At 40.7% G+C, this 24224-nt stretch overlaps 1 protein-coding gene across 6 annotated transcripts in view; it reads right to left on the reverse strand.

Annotated features, from left to right (window-relative positions):
* The window catches only part of PCDH7 (protocadherin 7), a 412199-nt gene extending 391115 nt beyond the window's left edge, over nt 1-21084 (reverse strand). For 5 of the 6 annotated variants that reach the window (XM_090266996.1, XM_090266995.1, XM_090266997.1 and 2 more), the window contains exon 1: nt 17861-21084. In XM_090266996.1, coding sequence (XP_090123122.1) covers nt 17861-21019 — 3159 coding nt within the window. In that variant the 5' untranslated portion in view covers nt 21020-21084. Of the gene's footprint in view, nt 1-10849; nt 11200-17860 lie in introns of those variants that run through there. The other variant, XM_090267000.1, reaches the window with a different exon arrangement.
* Between the last annotated feature and the right edge of the window lie 3140 nt (nt 21085-24224).

Below are 24224 nucleotides of genomic sequence, written 5' to 3' on the forward strand. Positions count from 1 at the left end.
TTTGATGAAAAAGTTCCTCCCCAACCCAGATTTTTTTCAATTATTCAATAAAAAGGCCCAGCAAGAAACCAGCTTAAATGATAAAAAAAATGCGTAAGTCAAACATGTTTGAACCCCTGAGCAAAATCCTTCATATTTTTCCTTTTGTAAATTGAGACTTTCCTCTCTAGTTCTGAAGCACAGTTTTTCTCTTGTCTTCAATAAAACATTTCTGCTTTTACTCAGAGTGATAAAATAACATCTTCAATTCTCCACCACAGATGAGTGCTAGGAATAAAATGACAACATAACACTGCTATTTTGAGAAACAAGAGGGTTTCTGTTTTTTTGTTTGTTTGTTTTTTACTATTTCTCTAGGAAAATACTTCGCTTCAGTTTTGTTGCCATTACTTCATTTTTGCTTCCTCTACTTCCATTACAGTCAATGTCCAAGGTTTCCTGATTTGATTTTTAGAGTTCCTTACATTTCCCATGGAGTTTTGAATGTTAGAAAAAATGAGATGAAGAAACATTGAGTAACTTCCTCAACATTAGAGATCACAACGTAACTGAATCTTATAAAATCCGCGTCTTCCTCCCAGGCAGGACCGAATCCACTAATGTGGAGGTATATTATATGGTAAGTCATGCTTTTAGATGTAAGGATCGTTCTGCATTTCAATGTCTTTTTATAGGAAACATCATATGATGCATAATTTCTTTCCTTCTCACACTAGACCAAAGCAAAACAAAAATCGCAGTTCAAGTGCTGCTGCTCTCCTTCGGTCCTTACTGAGGCTAGAGATCCAAAAAGCATCCCACAGGTAAACACAACACAAGTTAAGTTGCCCGATACGCATTACACAGTAACGAAGGACTAGACACGATGCTGCATTTCCTTTGTTTAGCTTTCACACAAACCACTGCCATTGGCTTTGGGGGGCATCTCTATAACCTGAAATGTAGAATTGAGCATGTCTGATACAGAGTAAAGAAATGCATACAGGTATATCCACATGTAGATTATCAACGTATCAGAAATTAAATGTTTTTTTCAAGCTGTGTCTGTCTGACCTTCTAAGATGCATATGTTATCCTATTCACTGTAAAGTGGCATAGTGGGGACATAACGCAATAAGGATCACATCTAAAGATTAGTAAACCATTATATAAATATTTGCAAGCATAAGCATACAGTAAAGCTAAATTCTACATTAAGCCATTTCTCAGGCTACACCGAGCAGTTACATGATTATAAATGCTTGTGTGCCATCAGGAGTTCCTGCCTGCGTTCTAGCAAACACTGTTTTCTGTGGATTTTTTTTTTTTTTCAAAAGAACAATGAAATGTTCAAAATCAATACCTGTGAATTTTCAAAAACACATAAGCATGAATTTTTATGACTTCCTTACTGTGTACTGTAGGTAATTTTTTTACTACTGGGGCCTGGAAACAATTCCCACACGTCTAAGTGGATACAAAAAACTCATGAGGTGTATCCAAGAAACATTTTGCTAGAATGATAATAATATACATATATACAGACTGAATAACGGATTTCACCACACTCTCACAAAGTGGTTACATGAAACACACTACATTCTTTGTCTGTTCTCTTTTTCCCCTCCCTGAAAGTATACCAACATCTACATTAACATTTATAGATTCATAGCTAATTGTTCATTCTCGGACACTAAATTTAAACAAGCTTTCCAAGGCAAACCAAACTCTTCCAACCCTTCAGTTCACTTATACTCCACTGACCTAGTAATTTTAGAATGTATGTATGATGCACATACATAGTAAGCAAACAAAAAAAAAACACTGATTAGTTTCTAGAGTACTTTGGCTTACATTGGTTGTTTCCAAGTGCAAGTTCAACTTTGAAGCAAATGGTAGAGCGGTGGTGTGTTGGGCTATGTAAGATTCAAGTGAAGCCTGGAGAGGATTAGTTAGTTGGTTTCCTTACCGAGTTAGTTTATCATTCTTTCTGTTTGTAGAGAATGACTTCAGTGCTGACAATGTTTTTAATACCTATTTGTTAAAGAAACAAATTCTATGTATTCTTCAGTGGACTATGGAAGCAAAGGCTTCAAAAATTTGATTGACTTATTTAGAAGCTTAAAAATAAAAAATCATGCTAATAATACTTAAGTCAATTCAGGTCACTAATGTACAAAGGTAATATATAACAGAACTCAGAGTTATATTACAAAGATTCATATATTGGGACAGCTATACAGCTGAACAAATAAGTACCTTATACTAAAAACTATCATCAATACATTAAGAAAACACTGTCATAGCGAACTATTAATGTACCGTTATTGTCATAAAGAATCAGTTTCAGGTGGGCTTTCTGTGGTACTCATCTGCATTTTAGGTAATTTAAAATATGGTTCATAAATAAATCTATGTAAAGTTTGATTGAAGAAATAGAAAAATATATTTAAAAAGAAAATATATAAAATTTTGTAGCTCATATTTTAATTGAACGTTTAATAATGAGCACCTAATTTAAAGAAAACCAGACTAAGTTACAGAAAATATTTTATAAGGAATTCATTTACACTTTGCTTTCTTTCAAATATTGTGAATGTTTAAGAAAAAAAAAACTCAAGACGAGAATTTTTTTATAAAAAGCAAAGTGTACAGTTTAAAAGTCTAGTTAAAATTTTGTTCTCTATAAAAAGGTGTTTCCTTTCCTAAATCAAATGTCAATTCACATGAATTAATTAATTTGCTTTCCTGCTATGAATATAACAAACAAAAATGACTATGTGAATACTGAGTAAAGTGAATTTATTAAAATAAAATGAAATAACAGAAAAAAGGGAAAATATGAAGTGTTCCCAAAATCACAGACTGAATAGAGGAAAGAAAAGGAGTGCCTACTAGTCTAATAGCTACCTTTCCGTCTTTTGATTTGATTAAGATTTAACATGTTACTATTTTAAAAATTGGACTGAGTGATCTATTTTCAAGAACGTAGTAAAAGGTATTAAAATAGGAAGGTTGAATTACCACCGAGGAATTTAAAGAGAAGTATATGACTCCAATATAACTCTCAAAGAACTATATGGAAGTGTTCCCTCTACTTAGCCTATACATATGAGTGTGGCCTCTGTAGTCAGACTGTGTATGTCAGCCCTGCCACTTTACAAATTGTGTGACCATGAGCAAGTTATTCACCTCTGCTGTGCATCACTTTCCTCATCTATGGAATAAAGATAATTATATAGGCACTAAATTGTAGGGTTGTACATATTTAATGAGTTAATACTTGTGTATACGAAACGTTGACCATTGTGTAGAAACATAGGATGCAATACAATTTTAGTTACCATTATTCATGTTTTATACCACGAAAATTGAATCTCTGTAGGGGAAGAGGTTTTTGTCTGTTTCTACTATCACTGCTTCTTTAGTGCCTTGCACTTAATCAAATAATTGACATACAATAGTCACTTATTAAGTATTTGCTCTCTGAAATGTTAACTGTACTACCTCTGTATGTGTATTGTATATGTATACATACATATACATATTATAATACTTATACACACTTTTCTTATTAAAGATAAAATAGTAAAGAAAAAGGCAATAAATTTTTGTAACAAAGTAAATTTTAAAATGTTTGACCTGTAGTGTATTGTTTTGGGGACAAATAGCATTACTATCTTTTGTTCCTAATGCCCTATAGAAATACTATCTCTGTATCTGAAATCGATCCTATGTTCAGAGTTAAATACACTGAAAAGAAAATTTAGGTGCAATAAGAAAAACTTTAAATTTATGCCATAATTATTGCCATTCCCTTGAACAAAAGAACTGATTAACTTGCCATTTTAATACAGGGGGTCAAATGCAAAATTAGCTCAGGAAGCCTAAAAAGGTACTTCTTAGGAAAAGTCTATTCGACTGTTAGGCACCATTGTCTAGAAATTCTGACCTAAAGATAGAAAGGTAATTCTTCTTTCCAAGATTGACAACTTTACCCTGTATTACCCCAACAAAAGGATCACTTCATATATCCATTGGTAGTTCCCAGGCTACTCATTATGTATTTTATCAAATGAATGTTTAATTGTATTAAGAAAATAAAAAGGCACAGTGGAAAATATCCTCGATGTGTGTATGAATCTGTGTCATGACACAAAGTGTATTGCATGCACATAAGATGGTTGAAGAGTCAGAGTGTGGTATCAGCCTCCGTTACGTGCTTGGCGGTTTCTGTATGCCATGAGAAATCAGACACACTGGATCTTTGTCAGGCCAATTGTGCCACTGTGTGTGACAATCCACTGAGACTGTCCCTTGAAAAGAAGGATTATTAAGCCTACATTATTGCTGTTTGAATTGACTCCCTCCCCACTTAACTCCTACTGCTGCTTTTCATTTGGACTGTAATGCTGAAAATTTTACTAGGAATTTATGATTAATGATTAATACAATCATTTTAAAAGACCTTTGTTACATTCGTGGAACAATTTTTGACTGTTTTATGTAAATATTGATTTTACATCCTTTAATATACATACATGCATTTACTGGTTGGCAACATTAAAATAAGGTGTTACTTAATATCACAAATCCCTGCAGAAGCTGAATAGTGTAGAAAGTATTCAAGGATGTCCATAAAGTTAGTATAATAAGCTAAAAAATTAAGCTCACACTTTATGTACATGCACTTATGTTATAGATCCATCTATTTCTCACAAGAGCTGTAACAACTGCACCAATTTTTCATCAAATTCAACAGTACATTATAGGGTTGCCTTTTGGAGATGATCTGAAAAAGGAAAGGTTCCTTCCTTCTTTCCTTCCTTTTTTCACACCGATCCAACTACAAAGGTAGAGATTGCATGTGATAAAGTGACAAGCATATGAAGAAATTATAGTCGAGTCCAATGTGTTGTTGTTTGAACCAAGAAAGAACTCTCATAGACTGAACTGTCCTCTCAACATCATATACTGAAGCCCCAGTCTCCAAAGTAACTGAATTTGGAGCTAAGACCTTCATGAGTTATTGTGGTTACATGATATCATAAGGGTAGGGCCCAAATTTGATAGAATTAGTGTCCTTAGAAGAGGAAGGAACACCTAACTTCTCTCTCTGCCAACTTTCTGGCACCTTAACCTGGGACTTCTCACCAAAAGAACTGTGAAAAAACATTTCTGTTGTTTAAGTCGTTTACCTATGGTATTTTGCTATGGCAGCCCTAGTAGGCTAGTAAAGACTCTCTCTTCTAATCCTGCAGGGAATACATAGGTTTTTGTGGACTAGAACTCAATGCATACAAAGGCTTAACCATGTAAATATGTAAGTTAAAGTCAGTCAGGACTACTATGCTAATAAGTCTCAGATTTGGAGAAAGAAGTATGTTGGAAGAGAGTGCACTGTTAGTACTTCAGACTCTTGTAGGTAGAGGAAGTGGGATCTAAGAGAGGTTCTGTTTTCTTTGTCCCCAGTTATATTTGTCACAGAGATAGTAACAGTGTCTGCCTTCTGGAGATGTTAGGAGTAAGGGATATTATGTAGTAGACCCCTAGGCAAAGTGGTTGGCAAAGAATAAAAGATCAATAAATAATAACTGTTAATGTTAGAGGTTGGGTATGAGGAATGAAGGAAAAACTCCCAGGAAATATTGCATGGAAGTAAAAAAAGAAAGTGTTAAAAAGTGGTGAAATTTTTAAAAAGTGTCAAAATTAATAATACCAAATTGTTTCGAGCTTTTCCTAAACGATTTGCTTTACAGAGATAAGTTACGTATCTTTCTTCACCATTGATACGTCGATAGACACTGAAAGTAATTCTAATAATATCCAGTGCCTATCGGCATATGTAGAGGCACACAGTTGTTGTACCTTGATCTTGACCAGGGGTCAGCATCACTTTGAAGAAATCAGCCAGGATAAGAGAATATCAAAGGCTCCAAAAAAGTGATTACAACAAATTAAAAATTAAAAAAACAAAACAAAACTTTTAAATATAATAAATAGTGAAAATACCCCAAAAGTATAAATGCACCTTCAGAAAGGCTTAGACAAATTCATGGATAATGAGAAACATTACCTAAAGTTGCAGTATGCTCCACAAAGTTCCAACTGTCAGTGCGACCCTCCCTAAACCCCGTCATGTGATCAAAGCCGGAGTTACGTAAAATGACAGAAGATAAATTCCAAGGGCTTCAGGACATGAACGGACTTACTACACAAGGTCACATGGGCCAGTCAGTGGCAGAGCGGAGGCAAAAAGGCAGATTTCCGGGTTGCCTTATCCAGCTTCAGCTTTCTATAGCGCCACAGGCCTTCGAGGGGAGAACCCGTAAGCAGAAGTTAAGAATTTCTGGAGCTCTAAACCTAGAACTGTTATAGCCTGACCCACCTTCTGCAATTAGATTGAGGGGGAAGAGTTAAAAATTCAGGTTTTGGGTTATGTACGGTACAGACCTACTGGATCTCAATTTTTGAGAACTGAATTAAGTTAGGATAAGAAACAGCAACATGGCAATAGTGTGGCAACTATTTGTTTGACAGTCATCTAATAATACTAGTAAAAAGGAGGTGAATGCGCTGTTGTGCAAAGGCTGCATTTTTTCCTTTCTCCCCAAAGTACAGGGGGTAGAAAATGAATGGAGACAGAGCAGTTGGATCTGATATTCTAAACTGAAAACAAAACACCTGATGAAAATGGAAGGAAGTGGAGACTTATTACTTTCTGACACTGATCTTGTAATCATATTCAGCCATGACATTCAGTGGCATCATTAAAGTCTCCAGGGCCAGAGCCAAAATTCAAGACCACAAACACCTGCATTCCCTTTGCTGATGTAATCTCACCCTACTTTCCCCAAATGTAGTGCCTTAAATTAACAGAGTTTTCTGTCTTCTCAACTACTGAAGGCTGCCAGCCCTTCCTCAAACCCTAATGAAATCACCATTTCTTAAGAACTATCGATCTTTGTAAGGTGCTGACCTAGTTATCTGCTTAAAGCAATTTACACCCAGGTGAGCCAAAGGCTAAAAAGAACACTTTCAGAGATCGTTTGCAATTTAAAAGAGGTGCACTTTAAAATAGTGAGAAAACCAAGGAGGGCTTTTGAGTCGTAAAGCATTTCTTAGCTCCTACCTCACTACCCACCACCCCGAATGAGGGTGTATTCCTTTTTGTAGACCTCTTTCCTTAGGTAAACCCAATACATGGTTCTCCTTCCAGATATGCCAGGCTTTTACCTTTAGAAATGACTGCTCACCACAGGCAGTCAGAATGAAAATGTAACCTTATCCTTTGTCAGCAAGCATGGATTGGCACACTGAATTAAACATCCGCAGGAATACAAGTACATAAACTGATGAAGAGAGACTCACGCGTGTATTCACGAATACACACAGGGTGGAGCAAAAGTAGGTTTACAGTTGTGAGTACGCAAAACACCGTTTATTCTTGTATTGGTATTTATGAATTTATTGCATTACCTCCCATACGAACAACTGTAAACTTACTTTTGTCCAACTCTGTATGTGTCTCTAGAATAATACCAAACACCCACCTCTGCACGCTTCTTCTTCATACCTAGGTCAAAAGATGTCACAAGTCTACTGTGCATTCTACGGTCTCCCTTACTGGCCTTAAATAATTGCAAAGTTTACTAGTTTTGTCTTTTTTTAAGTGTATGGTGTTTACGACACCATCAGGGAGAAGGAAGGAGGGGACATCAGAGAATTGCTCATTTGCTGCTGAAACAGGAGTCACACGCCAGCAGAGAAGGCAAGGACTCTAACCAACTCAGCAGGTAGCCTTTTATCATAAAGACATGGGCCCAGCAGGGAAAGAAAATAACAGTGTGTCCACTCTCAGAGTCTGATATGAAAAGTGGCTACACACAGGCCAGGGATCTACAGGCTACCTAGCACCAGAGACTACACCCTCTGTTCATTTGCTCATCAGATATGTATCAGTGTCTCCTGTGTGCTAGGCACTCTAGTAGGCCCTAGGAAATACTATAACAAAGAAGCCTTTGGGGGCGGTCCCTCTAAGTTTCATGTACCCCTTGCTTTATATGTATTATTTTTGCACTGTCCTATATGTGAGGCAAGTGTCTTGTTCTAGCCATCATTTAATTACATCCTAAAACCTTCCAGTGCTCTTAAAGATACAACAAATCAATCTGTTCTCTGTAAAATGCATGGCTTAAAACAATCACACACATCAAAGAAGTGCTTTTCAAAATTAACAATTATTCCTGGACAGGTATTTTAAATTGTGGAATTACTTCTTAAGGACTTCGTTTTTTTTTTATTTTAGAAATAGCCTCAAAAATAAAGTTAGGTTTAAGCAAGTTACCTAATTATTGAGGTTTTTTTTAATCACATGAGGCTGTTGTGTATAAATCAGATTAATTAGATTTTCAAATGTTACCCACAGCACTTTCTTTTCTGATAGTATGAAGTGCTGTTTATGACTGGACAATTTTGCCTAGCCTAAATAAGTCTTGTGGTAAGATTTTACCCATATAAATTTGGGTAAATTATTCAAAAGCACAAATTTCACAACTTCCTCTGAGTGCCTTCAGTCCTCTTGAACTCTTAAGTGGACATTTCTTCATAGACTTCATAAAGTTCTTAAGAAAGCTCCACCTGAGTCATGATAAAGCTGTTCATTAATTGTGTCACCTCAGAAAAAATGAAGAGGTTGCTTTCTCTCTCAAATGCTCTGAGGGGACATGCAATTCTTTCAAATTTAAGAAGAATTATGCAAAAATAATCTATTATTTTTCTGCTTTGTAATCTTCTTTATACTGTATTAATTCCATAAGGAGGAAGACTCTTAGTATTCTTTGCATACTAAGTACAAATAAAGATGTTAGATGTGTTAAAAGAAATAAATTTTATATAAAAGTCTGTGACATTATCATATTCCTCTTAATGAAGACTGGATTAGTGTCTTGTTTTTTAAAGTAAAGTGTCCAAATGTTAAAATCCGTACGGTAATGGGTGGTGTGTTCTGAGTCTATTTCCACCTGAGCACGGGCACTTGCCTAAAAGGTGAACTCCAGGACCACAAAGGAGGCTGGTCAACTGGAAGCGGGGGCGTGGGAGAGAGGCTAAGTCTGTGCAGAGATAACACCAACGGTGACATGTTCAAAGATTAAAAAACAGAAGAAGAAGAATAGGCTTCTCCAAGTAAATGCTGCTGTTGATCATGCTAATGTGATTTATTATGTTTTCCTAATATAACATTAAATAGCCACCATTTCCCATAGAAAACAATCTAGAGGAGCGGTCCTCAACTCTTTCAACTGCTTCCACAGTAAGACAAATTTTCTGTGTAGCAACCAAGAACAGGAACACAAATATACACAAAAACACAACTGAAACATGGTTCGCTCAAGACAATATTTACTCTTACAATATGGGTGACATACTTGGAATTTTTCTACTTTATTTCATGTCATTTTAATTTTGGCAGAGATTCACAAACTGAATCAGGCCCCAACAGTGTGCTGCAACCCAAGTTTGCAAAATGCTACCTTTGAATGTTCTTTGTGAAGGAGTTCATGAATAATGCCTCTATGCATTTGCATATTAGGTTATCCCCATATTCTGGACTTTGTTGTCTATAACTTGTTTTTGAGTTGGTATGATTTGTTACAGGATTCACAACGGAAGGAAGTCTAAGGAAGTTTACTACTTAGGATGAAGAAACATGACATTTACAAGAAGCAGAAAGTGATAAACATTCTTTTCACCAACTTCTTACACTTGTCCTTGTGCTCAAAATAAAAACAGGTTGAGGGAAATCTGGTTTTATTCAGGAACTGTATTATAGTCTCAATGATATTTCTGAAATTTTTCATATTTTACAAAATTAAATCAACAGCTAAAAGAATAAAAAGCTTGAAATATACACATTAGAGATACATGGGCTAGAATGCATTTCTTATCACTCCATACTTCAATATTGTTCCCATATTTATTATTTATTTTGTTAAAGGGCTTTTATATTGAAAACAATTCACAAAAAATTCTCAAGAATCTGGCATTCTTAGTCAGTATTTCAAAACCTAGGGGAAACTTTAAGAGGGCAGATAATGTGGTAAATGAGTTATAAATTTGTCAAATTTTACATATGAAACATTTATTTTATGGCACATAAACCTATACAACATAACAAATAGAGACATAAATACATAACGTAGAGGGACCAGCCAGAGGATTTCCTGACTTACCTGGAAAATCACTCATGCAAATAAAATTTGGCCACTTGTTCTTTCAACATGTAATAGAACAAGCTGAATTTTCAGAAGCTGCTGCAATTTATGTTATCTGACATCAAATCAAATAGCCTTCAGATTAATGTAGCCCACAAAAACAAGAAGCCACACACATTCCTTCTGAATGTGACCACAGTGACTACAGCAAATCCAACTGAAAGGTTCTAAATTTTCTTAAGGACTTCAACCAAAAAATACCTAGGTACTCTGGCCAGTATTTCAAAATTAAGGGGAAAAAACAATACATTTGGCAGTGGCTGTGGTAAATACCAAACTAATCTATGAAATTTGATTTACGGCCAATACTTTTAATAAATATTGCTCAAGGTCCTTGCATACACAAGTGTGGGAACACAAACAAATACACACATACAGTGGTATTTAGAAATATCCACACAGAACAAGCGAGCAAGAGACACTATTGTTTAATCTAGAAGAACTATCTCACTGGTTTGGAAAAGGTGGTGACTACATAATACTTTAAAAATATTGATCAATGTATGATTTTATTGAAAATCAGTATTTAATATTATAGACAGATTTGATAGACTTACTCTCCCTTCATTCACACAAAACCAGTCTTTTGGTTTGTTTTTTTTTTAATCTTCACAATTAAGTTCTGCTAACCACTTCTTTGAGAATGGAATTCCTGGTGACTTAGACATCCATTAGAGGCACATTTCTTTATTAATACTGTTTCTTTTATGTTTATTCATTTTAATACTATTTTCCCTTAAATTAAAAAAAAAAAAAAAAAAAAAAAAAAAGCTTGAAAATCAAATGCACAGCAAGTGGAACAAGCAGTGATTGGCTGACACCCCACGGCCAAGGGCAGGCTCCAGCAGGTTTCGGAGTAGCCAGGTCATCAGAGTATGGTGCATAATGGAGCATCATATTAGAGTGGAATTCAGCCAAACACAGTAATGTATGGATGTGGACGGATCTGAAAAAAGGAAAATAAAGATTTATGCAGGTAAAAAATAATGCGATAAAGAAATTTCCCCAGTGTCTTATGCCCAATTGGAATGCTGTGGTAGAGGCTTTGAATCAGAGAATTTTTATCAGCAAATTATGTATTTGTATATAATAAATATGCTTGGGGTAAAAAAGTTAACTTGTCAGACGGACCTTACTTGGAAGCTTTCACAGTTTATTTTTTTTGTTTGTTTGTTTGCTTGTTTATACCCAGCATTGGAGCTCAATACAAACATCACTTAATCCTTGAAAATAAAGCTTTATTCTGCCTTTAAAACATTAATTCACCAGAAGTGATAATTAAGATTAGTTTTAGTGGTTTTAGCTCAATTCTTCTTGTAATGTGATTTCTCCCACAACACTAATGCTAAATAAAGCACTGTGTAATGTTCTGAAACAGAGTTCCTGCTTCAGAAAAGATTCTAAGGGCTGTTAAAATAAATAAGAAAGATAAGCAAAGTTGACTCAAGAGATATATATATATATATACACACACACAAACAGATCTTACGATTTCTATACAGTCATAGTAAATGAATGGATGGAGAGCTTTGCTATAGTCTAGAAACTGGTTACACACAGCTTGAACATAAAGCTCTAAACAGTTATTACACTAAATTTCCTACATAATCTTCATCACCACCCTTTCCCAGCGGGGGCGAGGAAGGATGATGTTAAATTGTCTAATAGCATTGGTGGCTATGGCAAAGTAATGGTTTTGTCACATTATATTTAGTTTTAAAAATAGTTCATATTTCATTTTGAAATTAAAAAAATTAATTATGTTTATTAGTAGTATATAAATTTAGACTCTAATACATTAGATTTTACTGTCTAACAAGGAAGCAATCCAATTGAAAAATAACAAAATACCACATTCTTCTAAAATTTTGCTATAAAACAAATGTAGAGGAAAAAAATAGTTCACATTGTATAGGGTGGAACAAAAGTAGGTTTACCATATGGAAAATAATACAATTAATAACAATAAACTATGTTTTGTGTACTCACAACTGTAAACCTACTTTTGTTCCACTCTTTCATTCAAGATGCTACTAAGATAAAGTGCATGAGCAAAGTTTGCAAAATACAAAGGAGTATAGAAGCTAAAAGGAATCATCAATATTGCTGGAAAAGGACAAAGATTACCCCAAATAGAATGCATGGAAAGTTTCCTACTAATGTGTAGAAATATCTCATTAATTTGCATTTAAAATATGTTTTTATTGAGGATGGACCAAATGTTAGATAGGTGCCTACATGTATCGTCACTGTTCTGCTAAAATTAAAAATTCTGTCAATTGCCCTGACCAGTATGGCTCAGTTGGTTGGGCATTGTCCTGCAAAGGAAAAGGTCTCTGGTTTGATTTCCGGTCAGGGCACACGCCCAGGTTTCGGGGTTCAGTCCCCAGTTAGGGGCGCGTGCTAGAGGCAACTGATTGATGTTTCTCCCTCACACTGATATTTATTTCCCTTTCTTTCTCCCTCCTTCCCATTCTCTCTGGAATCAATAAAAGGAAAAGAAAGTATTTCTGTCAATTAACTTGTTGAATATATGTTCTAAACCTTTCAATGTATGTTATCAATTGCCATTTTTCATAAGGGTAAGAGAAATACTAATTTCTTTTAAAACTCTATAAAATTTGAATTACAATTTGCCAGATAATTTTATAGATTAAAAACTAGAGCCTAAAACAGAATTATATTCTATTTTTAAAATGTCAGTGTACAGCCCTGCCCTGTGGCTCAGAGAGTTGGAGCGTTGTTCTATTCCCGGTCAGGGCACATGCCTAGGTTGCAGGTTTGAACCCTGGTCTGGGTGCATACGATACCCTGTCCCAGCACATGCAGGAAGCAACAAGAGCTGTTTCTCTCTCTCCCTTCCTCTCCCTCTAAAAGCAATGAAAAAACGTCCTCAGGTGAGGATAAAAGTATGAGTAAAAATGTCAGTCTACATAGTCAAATACATATATTTATACATACATAAATAAACCTCAACAGGTTTCTGTCGCTATTGAAATATATTCAGAGGAAGTTACAAAAATTATTTCTCTCGTTTTCAAACCTAAAGATCATAAGAGAATAAAAAAGAACACCAGACTCTGCACTCCATGACCTGGACTCTTGTCCACATTCTATTCCTGATTATAAAATTAAATCGGATTACTTTTTCATACTGAACCTGTCTCCTTGTCTATAAAAGTCAAGAGACAGTTTTAGCTACTCTCTTCTAGATTTGAAATGTGATGACTAGTGATTTTAGATACAGACAGTAAGTAGTTGATTACGATTTATTTTGATTTTGTATGTGTTTAAAGTTCAAATATTTTTCACATACAAAAGAAAAGTATGTATACCACAATGAAATAAAAGTTAAGTTGTACCATAATTGGTTTATATGAATACATCTGTATATGTTTCTGTAGCGGAAGATGGGGGAGAGAGAGAGATTTCGATATATAACATATGCACTCTTTTCCATATATGAAATATGTAGTTACTCAAAGACAGAAAGATAACAAGAATACATGATTTAGCTATATTTACCTAGGCAATGATTTACTTAAAACTCTTTAAATTGACTTTGTGTTTTTATGTCTAAGTCATTAACTGACAATATAAGTTTGGCCTGTGTTCACACTGTCAAACCTGGACTTCCATAAAAATTCAGATGTTCACTGCAGATCAGATCAGTGGATGACTGTTCCCTTCTTTTACCCAGAGCTCCAGGTAACACTGCATTAGTAGATACCACCTTAGTAAAGACAGCCTTCCCTTCATCATTATTAGTTTCTTGTCTATGATACCAAGCCAAAGGTAACAGAAATCCCACCATATCTAGATGCATTGTGTCTCTTGAAAAATGCCCTTACTTACAATCAGGAGAACCATATTGTAGAAATTTTGCTTATAGAATTAACACTGGAAGCTGTGGTTAGCAGTACTCCCCAGATGCACTTCCGCTGGAATGTGTATGGTGTAGTATACATACACAAATTGAAATTTAGTTTTCTCAGTGCTTAGAACTCTACTAGATGATGGCCAGTCATGTCATACATTTGCTTCCAAAATTGAAGTAATTAAAAACTAAAACAATTTCTGCCATATTTTTTAACTCAGGGTACAATGAATACTGAGCATAATTTGATCAATTAAAGAGTACATTATTCAGATTACATTCAGTAGTTCTTCATGCAAGGAGAACTGTCACTTGAGTAAATAAAAATTTTTTTGAGTATTCCAGGATCAGCTACAAATGGATTTTTAAACTAATGTTTATTCAAGCAGCATCCTCTATACTCTTGCCAAAAATAAAGTACCTAACTTTGCATTTACTAAATACAATAAAATATTTACTTGCCAGTGCATTATCTAAATAACAGCATGGCCAGGATGAGTTCAATAAGACCTGAACCTAATAAACAAAGTGGCAACCATACTTTTATATGTGTCTACTAATATTCTGGAATTATGTTTACTTTTTAAGAAAACTGAAAAAAACACAACACAGTAAAACACTGAGATTTAAGAATAAAATAGAAAAATAAAATGCTTCTGCCTCTATTTTATAAATTAAAACACAGACGTACTTACAAAACTTTAATAATCATCAAGACCAAATTTATCAAGCAAAGGAAGAATGAAATGGAAAAGTGGACACTTACTCTCAATAATGCTGTCAATGATCTAAATTTTCTTCAACTAGACACAATATTATAGACCAAAGGCTTCAACTGCAAAGGTCTAAACTTGGACAACTTGGGGTTACATCATTAGTTTTCCTAATATGTGAATTTAAAAAATAATTCCAGCAATTCCTCAACATACATCTCTTAGCTTCTGCCCAAGAGTAACTATAGGAGCTTCATCGGAATGTCTCTAGAGCTGTGAAAACTAAACAAAAAATGGAGGGAGGAGGGCTTTATTTACAAACTTTTATGTCTAGAAAGCTGTTTAACTTATTATAATGTAGCTTATTAAAAGGACTTAAGTGTGCCACTTCAAAATGTCTAATTGTCATGAAGATAAGACTGTAACAGACATTGTTTCTATAATATCAAGTAAAGAACTGTGATGAGGCAATTTGGGAAAACTATTAAATAAAATGAAGGTTTTATGTCAGATGAAGTCTCAGAGTTTTAATACCTGACTTAAGGAAATAAAAGATGGTAACCTTGTAATTTTTCCTTTGATAAATTCACTATGGAAGGGGGGAAACTATAACAAAACCCTGTATTCATTTACAAATTTCACTTTATGTCAGGTTAATCAAAGAAAATACATTTTGACAATGTGCAAAAACTAAAGGTAATATCTTTTTTAAATAAAAAATCACCTATTTATAGTACAAGCAAAAATCAAAACAACAAAGATCCTGTTTATTAAGTCTGATGTCTAAACAGGATGTAACTATGTAAATGGATCCCTGTCCCCTGACAGCAATATTGAGATGAAGTGTATCCATTACTATTACTAATTACATTAAGGGGAATGTATTCTATTCGCCTTTATTTCATTTTAAGTTAGCTATTTATTGTGGTTAAAACGTTATACATCTGTTGAATACCTAAGGACATAGAAGCTTTCCAAAGTCACTTTTGACAAACTACATGATTTATTCCAATGGCTTTGTATGGTATGTGAACTCTTTTGCACAGCTAAGAGATTAATGCCATATATTTGTTTATTTATAAGCATATCACTTTGCCTTTTAGACAGGATGCCACAACAGTCTTCACATTGGCTGTTTTAAATATTCAAGAATATAGAGCTAACCCCATTTGATGAGCCAAACAAAGATTAAGTGACAGCACAGACCATATGAGGTGGTTACATTTTTTTAAAAAATCTATAAATCTGCCACTGATACATCCACTCAGAAGTTTAATAAGAGTCCACCATTTAAAATGCAAATGCCATTCAGCCACAAGACAAGAAGTCCTATCAGGATAACAGCTAAAGAAGTAAATATTCTGCACAAAGATCTCTTCACTGGGCTTTTGCATTACAAACTATAATTTTCAATGGAAATTTCAACAGATCTCAAGTTGTTTTGGGGTGTTTATAAGTAATCTTACAAAAGTGCTATTATTTTAACTGCCATTGTCCTTGTTTAGAAAACTGATAAAAGCACTGAAAACAAAACAAAAATCTGCTTCTAACTCCAGGTAGAGCGATGACACAATAGATATAAACTTTCCACTGGTCAAATATCACTTTAAAAGAAATAACTCAGCCTCACATGCCTCAAAAGATGTCTTTTCAACCATTTAATACAATGTAGTTCAAACCTGGCTTGCTTTGAATATTGGACATTAAAGCATATTAAGTCTGAATCTCCTTATCCAAAAAGCAACAGTAAAGTACTATATACAGCAAATATTTCTTTAGGAAACTAATGTTTTAAAGTATGAAAGCAATAAGATACTATGTCTTCTGTAATATCTTTAAGGTGCCCATCAATATACATCTTTAATGAGGCTATAAAATAACTTCTTTCCTTTGCCTTAATTCTTCTCTGATCACACATTCCACATGCGAAGCATATATAATAGAAAAACTATTATTCAATACTATCTGACAGTTACAAATGTGTTTCTTGAGATGAGTCCTGAAATTAAGAAATATGTGATTTATTAGAAGCTCTATTAGCAGAGTTGCTCTAACATCAGACACGACAGTTTCCAAAAGGATTTATTTGCTGTGTGTCGAACTTTAGTGGGTGGAAAAAGTAAACTTTGCGAGTATTACGTATACCACACAAGCTAAACTTTCAGAAGTACATTTTATACTGCATCCACATTTTACTGAGAAACAACTGTAGCAGATATTCCACAATGCCCTTATAGCCTCAGTACAGCATAATGCATATCAAAATATTCTTGCACACAGTGCATCAAACATGAACACTTTTGTGGCCTGGATTGATAAGTGGTTCTTATAATGTGTTTTTGCTTATAAACTTTCAATACCAACCATGAAGAATATAAATGCTGATTGTATAACCTATAAATATTGTATTATTGAAAATGTAGTTTTCATGACATCTGTATATCACTAAGTATTTTTAGACCACCATTTTTGTCAACATAGACAGTACTTCCGCATCTCAGACTTGGCACAACATTTGCGTGAGTCAGCATTCACTTATCTGTAAAATCCTGCATAATGTGTAACGCAGCTAAAACTTTCAGAGTGTCGAACTGCGCAGACACCAGTAGTAACTTTAGAAATTCTCTCTGTATACAATTATCCACTTAGTAGTCACAACAGAAAAGAATTCCAGGTTAAAGCTAATCATCCAAACACTATATACCTATTTGTTCTGGAAACACAAAATGTAGCGTGGATTTGGGCTGTCACATGCGAAGAGAAGTACAAAACACTGCTTACTTCGAATATTTTCCTTAGTAGCTTAGTAAAAGTTGGTCTAACTTGCAAAATATAGTGGTGTACCTGGCATAGATGACCTCCGCCAAATCAATGGTGCTATAGTTAACATTAAATTCCTGCTAGTATAATTTTAAATCACAGCTTCAAAAAAAGAGAAGAGCAAACTTTGCAGATGTTTTCTGTCTCAGTTATTAGCCTTGCCTGGGATATTTAGATACATCTGAGAAGCATCTTACCTGTTTGCTGTACTTGTTATTGGTTTGACAGCTGTACTCAGAGCAGTGATCTGATCCAATGGAAATGTTGTCTCCTGCTCCCACAAATGTGTTGGCTGGTGGTAGATCTTGTACGGCTTGATGTTTTTTTCCTGCAGTTGGTGACTGGGGGTGAAGCTGGACAGTAGGTAATGGGGAACTAGATTTGTAATGCCTGGCCAGGTCAGGACTACCAGGCCCACCGTTGACTGATCGGTATCGGCCCATGGTGGGGCTGTCTGACAGCTTCTCATTGACACTATCGTACCTCTGTCCATTTGGTTTAGATGCTTCTACAGTGACAATGCTGCTGTAGAGAGGCTGCTTTGATTTTTTGTTTTTCTTGTCCTTTTTAGGCTTTTTCGATTTGTCATGCTGTTGGGGTGTAAAAAAGTCTTCGTGATCTTTTTTGCCAGCCTCGTAGCCATTTTTATTTTTGGAACGGCAGTACCTTGCCATCACTACAATTAAGATGATTAGAATCACTGTCATAATTCCAGCAACCACCCCGATGACAATACTAAGTCTCTGCTTGCTAATCTCGTAGCTCGGGTCACCAGCTATATCCTGGGTGAGGGGGGTGTGCAAACTTCTGGCTATCTGGGAGTCAATCACAGTGGCATTGGAGACACTTTCATTGACAAACACATGCACCAGAGCTGTGGTGGACTGGGAAGGCTGCCCACTGTCATTCACTTGCACCACCAACCTGTGCAAGCCATAATGCTTATGGGTGAGTTTCCCCACTAAGGAAACCACACCACTGGTGGAATCAATCTCAAAGAGCTTGAAGGGATTCCCTCCCACAATGCTGTAGTTAAGGTCTGCATTGATGCCATCATCACTGTCCGTTGCCAACACTGTAGCTACTACTGTCCTGACGTTACTTGAAGGTGGCAGTAAAGTGTAGGAAAGGTTCCTGGGAAGGGTAACTGTGGGAGCATTGTCATTTTCATCCATAACAAAGAGAGAGACTGTGGCTGTGGCTGATCTGGGAGGATCTCCTCCATCCACAGCCTTGACTCTGAATGTGTATGTGGTCTGGTGTTCCCGGTCAAAAGACATTGTGGAATAGATGGTCCCCGTGTCATTTTCAATGGAAAAAATGTTGCTGTTTTCCTCGATGTACAGGCTCATCTCTGCATTGCGCCCCTTGTCAGCATCCATCACCGTGACCATCCCCACAGGGCTGTTGGGCTGCAAGTTTTCTTTCACATAAAAGGTAAAGACGTCCTGCATAAACTTAGGGTCATTGTCATTCTTGTCAGCCACCTGCACGATCACCGTGGTGCTGCCCTGGAGCACCGGGATGCCTTTGTCCTTGGCGTTAACTTTAAACTCATACCTGTCAGTGTGCTCCCGGTCCAGCACCGTATTGACGAGGATGTCCCCAGAATCGGGATCGATGGCAAAAATACCCATCACGTTGGAGTCCAGTGAATAAGCTATCTCCGCGTTTTTCCCGCTGTCAGCGTCTGTCGCCAGCACCGTGGCCACCCTCTCCCCAGGGATGTTGTTCTCTGGAAAGTAAACCTCCACCACTGACTGGCCGAAGACAGGCGGGTTATCGTTGGTGTCTCCCACCTTGACGATCAGGGAGTTGTTGCTGGAGAGGCTGGGGCTGCCGGAGTCCACCGCCACTATGACCACGTTAAACTCGCGGGTGGTCTCATAGTCCAAAGGGGCCGAGGTGTGCAGGAAGTACTTTTTCTTGTTCTGGTCACCCTCCGTGTCGCTGGCCGGCTTGAGCTGGAAGGGCACGTCGCCCACCACGGTGCAGGTGACCACCCCATTCTCGCCTTGGTCTCGGTCAGACACCTGCACCAGGGCGATGGGAGTGTCGACCAGGACGTCCTCGGCCACGTTGGCCACCCCGTCCTTGAGTGGGATACGCCCAATCTTGCGGATTTCAATAGACGGCACGTTGTCGTTCTCATCCTTGATGATGAGGACCACGGTGGCCTTGTCGGTCTTGGGGGGCTGCCCGCGGTCGCGGGCCATGACAGTGAAGCGCAGCTGGTTCACCTCCTCGCGGTCTATTCGGTGCAGGACACTGAGCCAGCCAGACGTCTCGTCCAGGCGCAGGAGCCGCCGCACGGACTCGGTGGCCGCCCCAAACACGTACTCGATCTGCCCGTTGACCCCCACGTCCAGGTCGGTGGCGCGCAGCTGCAGAATAGGGGTCCCCGGGGCGCTGTTCTCGGCCAGGTCCGCCTCGTACACGCTCTTTTCGAAGCGGGGGCTGTTGTCGTTCACGTCGGTGATGAGCACCCGCAGGATGGCCTGTGAGGAGCGGGGCGGGTCGCCGCCGTCGCGCACCCGCAGGGTCAGCTCGTAGGAGTCGCGCTGCTCGCGGTCCAGCGCCCCCTTCACGATCAGCTGCGGCTGCTTCTCGCCATCCGGGGTGTCGGCCACCTGCAGCTCGAACACGCTGCTGCGGCCGCCCGGGCCGGTCCCGCCGCCGGCCTCGGGAGCGTCCAGCCGCCGCTTGGAGCCGCCGCCGCCCCCGCCGTTGCCGCCGCCCCCGGGGTAGGGGGCGCTGTCCGCAGGCCCGGCGCGCCGACCCTCGCCGCCGCCTCCCCCGGGCTCCTGGAGCAGCTCGTAGCGCTCGATGCCGTTGCGGCCGAAGTCGCGGTCGGTGGCCGTGGGCAGCAGGTACAGGGTGCCCACCGGCCGGTTCTCCTCCACCGTCAGCGTGAGCACCGGCGACGGGAAGGTGGGCGTGTTGTCGTTGATGTCCAGCACGATGACCCGGCCTTCGAACAGGTCCACCCAGCTCTGCGAGGGCCCGATCACCGACACCTCGAAGTCCAGGAAGCACTCGTTCTCGTCGAAGATCATCTGACACTGGGGCAGCTTCTCGCGGTCGATGCGCCGCTCGCTGGTGCTCAGCTCTCCCGTGAGGTTGTCGATCTTCAGGTACTCCGAGCCCGACTCCAGGCTGAACGTCACCTCCCCCGAGCCGGTCACGATGCCCAGGTCCGAGGCGACGTTGCCGATCCGGACATCGGCTGGGCCCTCCTCGGCCAGTCGGTACCGGAGGAGTTGCTTGGCGGCGGCCAAGCTGAGCGACAGCGGCAAGAGGAGGCAGCAGCCCAGGCACCAGCCGCGCGCCCACCCCGCGGTCCGCATCCTCGGCATCTTCTCCTGCTGCTGCTGCTACTGCTCCTTCTGAGCGCAGCCCCCTCGGCGCCCCCTCCTCCGGGGCCGGCCGCCGGCCCTCCCCGCAGACCTCTCCCCTCTCCGGGAAAGGCAAAAGCCAGAGGGAGCGGAGGGAGGGGGCAAAAGCGCTGTGTGCGTAGAGTCGGCCGGGGGAAACCAGCGGTCGAGCCTTCTTTTTTTTTTTCTCCTCCTGCTTCTTCCGAAAGTTATTGTTTCATAATTCATGCAATGGGTGCTAATCGCCCGCTCGCTGGCCGCCGTTCAGTCGCAGTACTCACAGTTCACGGGACACTGCGCGCCGCGGGCTCGGCGCCCCCCCGGAGTCATCCCCGCAGCAGGCGGAGGATCCCGGGCTCCCGTCCTGGCTCTGTCGGATGGGGCCGGTACCGCTCCGGCAGGCGGGCGGTGGAGCCGGGAAGCGGCGGGGAGCGAGCCTGCAGCCTCCTCCGCCTGCCAACCCTGCTCGTCTTTGCTGCTCCTGGAGTTGAGTCCAATCCACGTCTCAGCCACTCAGTCCAGACCCAGCTTCTGCTCCGGCTGCCCAGGAAAACGTGAGTCGCTTTCTGCACGAGGCGCTGGGGTCAGCTACAAGCCAGGCTCAACTCCGGCTCCGCCAGTCAACGGATCGAGAATGAAAAATACCCGCCAGGTAGCTTCGGACACGGAGCAACGGAGACTCCTCGCGTTACAGAGCGTTCCGCGTCCGGGTGCCCCCCGCGCGCCCAAGAGCAGCCCGAGCCATGTTCAGAGTCGGTCCCTTCTCACCCCGAGAGCTTCTTTTCTTTTTTTTTTCTAAACAACTCTGCGCAAGGTCATTAGTCACGAAGCCGCCGCCTGAAACCGCAGAAGCAGTTCGCCCGCGGGGGTGAAGGCTGAGCAGAGCGCTCCGCGTGGTGCCCAAGTTTGGGTTCGCAGCCGCAGAGTCCGTGCCTTTCCTCACCTGCATTCGGCCCGCATGTCGGAGCACTGGGATCTGCAGCGCTGTGCGCGATTCAGGGAGGAGATTGCAGCGTCTCTCTCTCTCCCCGCTCTTTGGATCCCTCCCCTCCCCTCCCTCCCTCTCTCCTCCCTCCCTCCTCCTCCTCCTCCCTCCTCTTCTTTCCCCTTTCCCCTTCTCCCACTCTCTCTCCTGCACGATCCGTTTCCTTCCACCCAGTCCCAATATTGGCAACTCGAGCTGAACTTGATCCCTTTGCAGTTCAAAGGTGAGCAAACCCGGCTCTGTGCTCAGGCGACGTTGGCCCGGCGAAAGCCCCTGGCCAGGCTCTCCCAACGGCAATTAACAAAGATGCCCAATTCTGTCCGGATTTCCGAAGAAAAGCCAAAGGCATTGGGGAGGGAGTGGAAGGGGAGGTGGAGTCAGAGGCGCTGCCAAGTAGCTTGGGGAAAAAAAAAAAAAAAGACAGTTTGCCAAGGCGAGAAAAAGTGCCAGTCGGTTGTTGCCTCGGAAGTGCCCTGGCTCGGCGGGTGAATTCCGCAGTTGTCTCGTCCTCTTTCGCGTCTGGGAGAGCCTGGTGCGGGCACTCCCGCCGTCCCTGGAGCTGCCACAGCTCTGAGACACTGAATGGCAAGTGGGAAGGTCCCGCTCACTAGCCACGAGCCGGAAAACAGCAAGTTTGCCCAAAGTGGTGGTTCCTGCTAGTGGCTCAAGCTTGTCCCTGACGCAGCTGCGGCGGCGGCGGCGGTTGCTGGCGAAGCGCTGAAACTACACACTCGCAGCGAGAGAGAGAGGGAGGGAGGAGTGTGTGTGTTGTCGCGGGGGGTGGGCAGGAGGGAGTACTAGTCAGCTGCCGCGCTCAGGAAAGCCCTGCTTCAGCATCGGGGCCGCTCCGAGTGTGCACTATCCTAGTCAGTCTCCCCTTAAGCTAAAACAACCCCCAAACCCCGGGTCCCCGGCGAGGGCAGCCGCTGTCTTCTAGGAAGGACTAGTTTTTCCTCCCGCGGGCTGGTAAATTTCCTCCTCTCTTTAATGCCCAGTGCGTGTCTGAGAGCGCTGGAGCGCGGTCAGGAAACGTTTCCCCTTCCTCCTCTCCCCTTTCTCACAGCCTGTTCCCGACCCCCACGAAGTGTCTCCGGTTTGTGATCTTGGTTAGGGGATCATTACCGCTGGTTTGGGGGACCCCGCGTGTGCCCAGGGAGCCACACTGGTGTTCTGAGAAGCCGTGATGGGCTGCAGTGGTTAAGAAAACGTAAAACTCCAGAAAAAGCGTTAGAGGGAACCTTAATCTGGGAGGTGGACTGGGGTTGGGGGTGGGTGGGGTAGTGCTTGTCTTTGTTTAAATGCTTGGCAGTCCTGTCCCCGTGCTTGCTTATGGGGGTAGACCGTTTGTGTGCGCGCGCGCCTGGGGAATAAACACACGTTGGAAGTCTCGATATTATTTTCTGAGCAAAAACCTGCAGCCTTTAGTAACTGGCAAAGTGTAGCGTCACCTATCTGGGTAAAAGGGAAATAAACTTTAATGACAACTTTGTGTACCGAAGTGTCCCTAGCTCCTTTTCTTTCCTTTTTATGACTTTGTGCTACTTGATCGTACATGGTAGTCCCCCACGCGACGCTTCCCCAGGACTCAGTCAGGGCCACCGCAGCCCGCTTCATGAGATCTTAATTCTAGTTGTGTTTTCTGAACTGTCGCCATTTACTCTTCATTTACTTCAGCAGCGGTTAAACGATGGGAGCCACAAATATTAGGGTGGTTGAAGCAGGCAGGAGATATTTGGGGAGAATCCTTAACATCTCCAAAGAGAAAAGGGGCAGCTGCTGGGATTTGGTTGTTCTTTAGATCGTATGTCCAAGCTATAGGCTTTGAACGACCTCCCCTTAAAGTAAAATTTAAAGCGAAAAGAAAAAAAAAAAATCTGTCCGTAGTGGGTAGTCTATCTTTATGAGACCTGTATGAGGAGGCAGAATGATTTAAACCAGACAAACACCAATAAAGTCTACGAGCAGCTGTAGCGCGCGGTTGTTTGGGCGGGCGCAGCCAGCAGGAATGGGGAGAGAAGCGGCAGGGATTTCCAAGCTCTCCCTATGGGGGACGGTGAGGCGCGGAGGTGGAAGTGTGTGTGGTATGTGTCAGGGAGCTGGCGAGTATTTCCCAGTTTGCTAAAGCAGCAACACTCGAGGTAGCGGCTCCTCCTCCGCGGCCAGGCCGGGAACCCGAGCCCCCCTCCTTCCTTCCCCACCGCC

Source organism: Furipterus horrens, unplaced genomic scaffold (assembly GCF_987537825.1).
Source record: "Furipterus horrens unplaced genomic scaffold, mFurHor1.1.pri manual_scaffold_2, whole genome shotgun sequence".
Lineage (NCBI taxonomy): Eukaryota > Metazoa > Chordata > Mammalia > Chiroptera > Furipteridae > Furipterus > Furipterus horrens.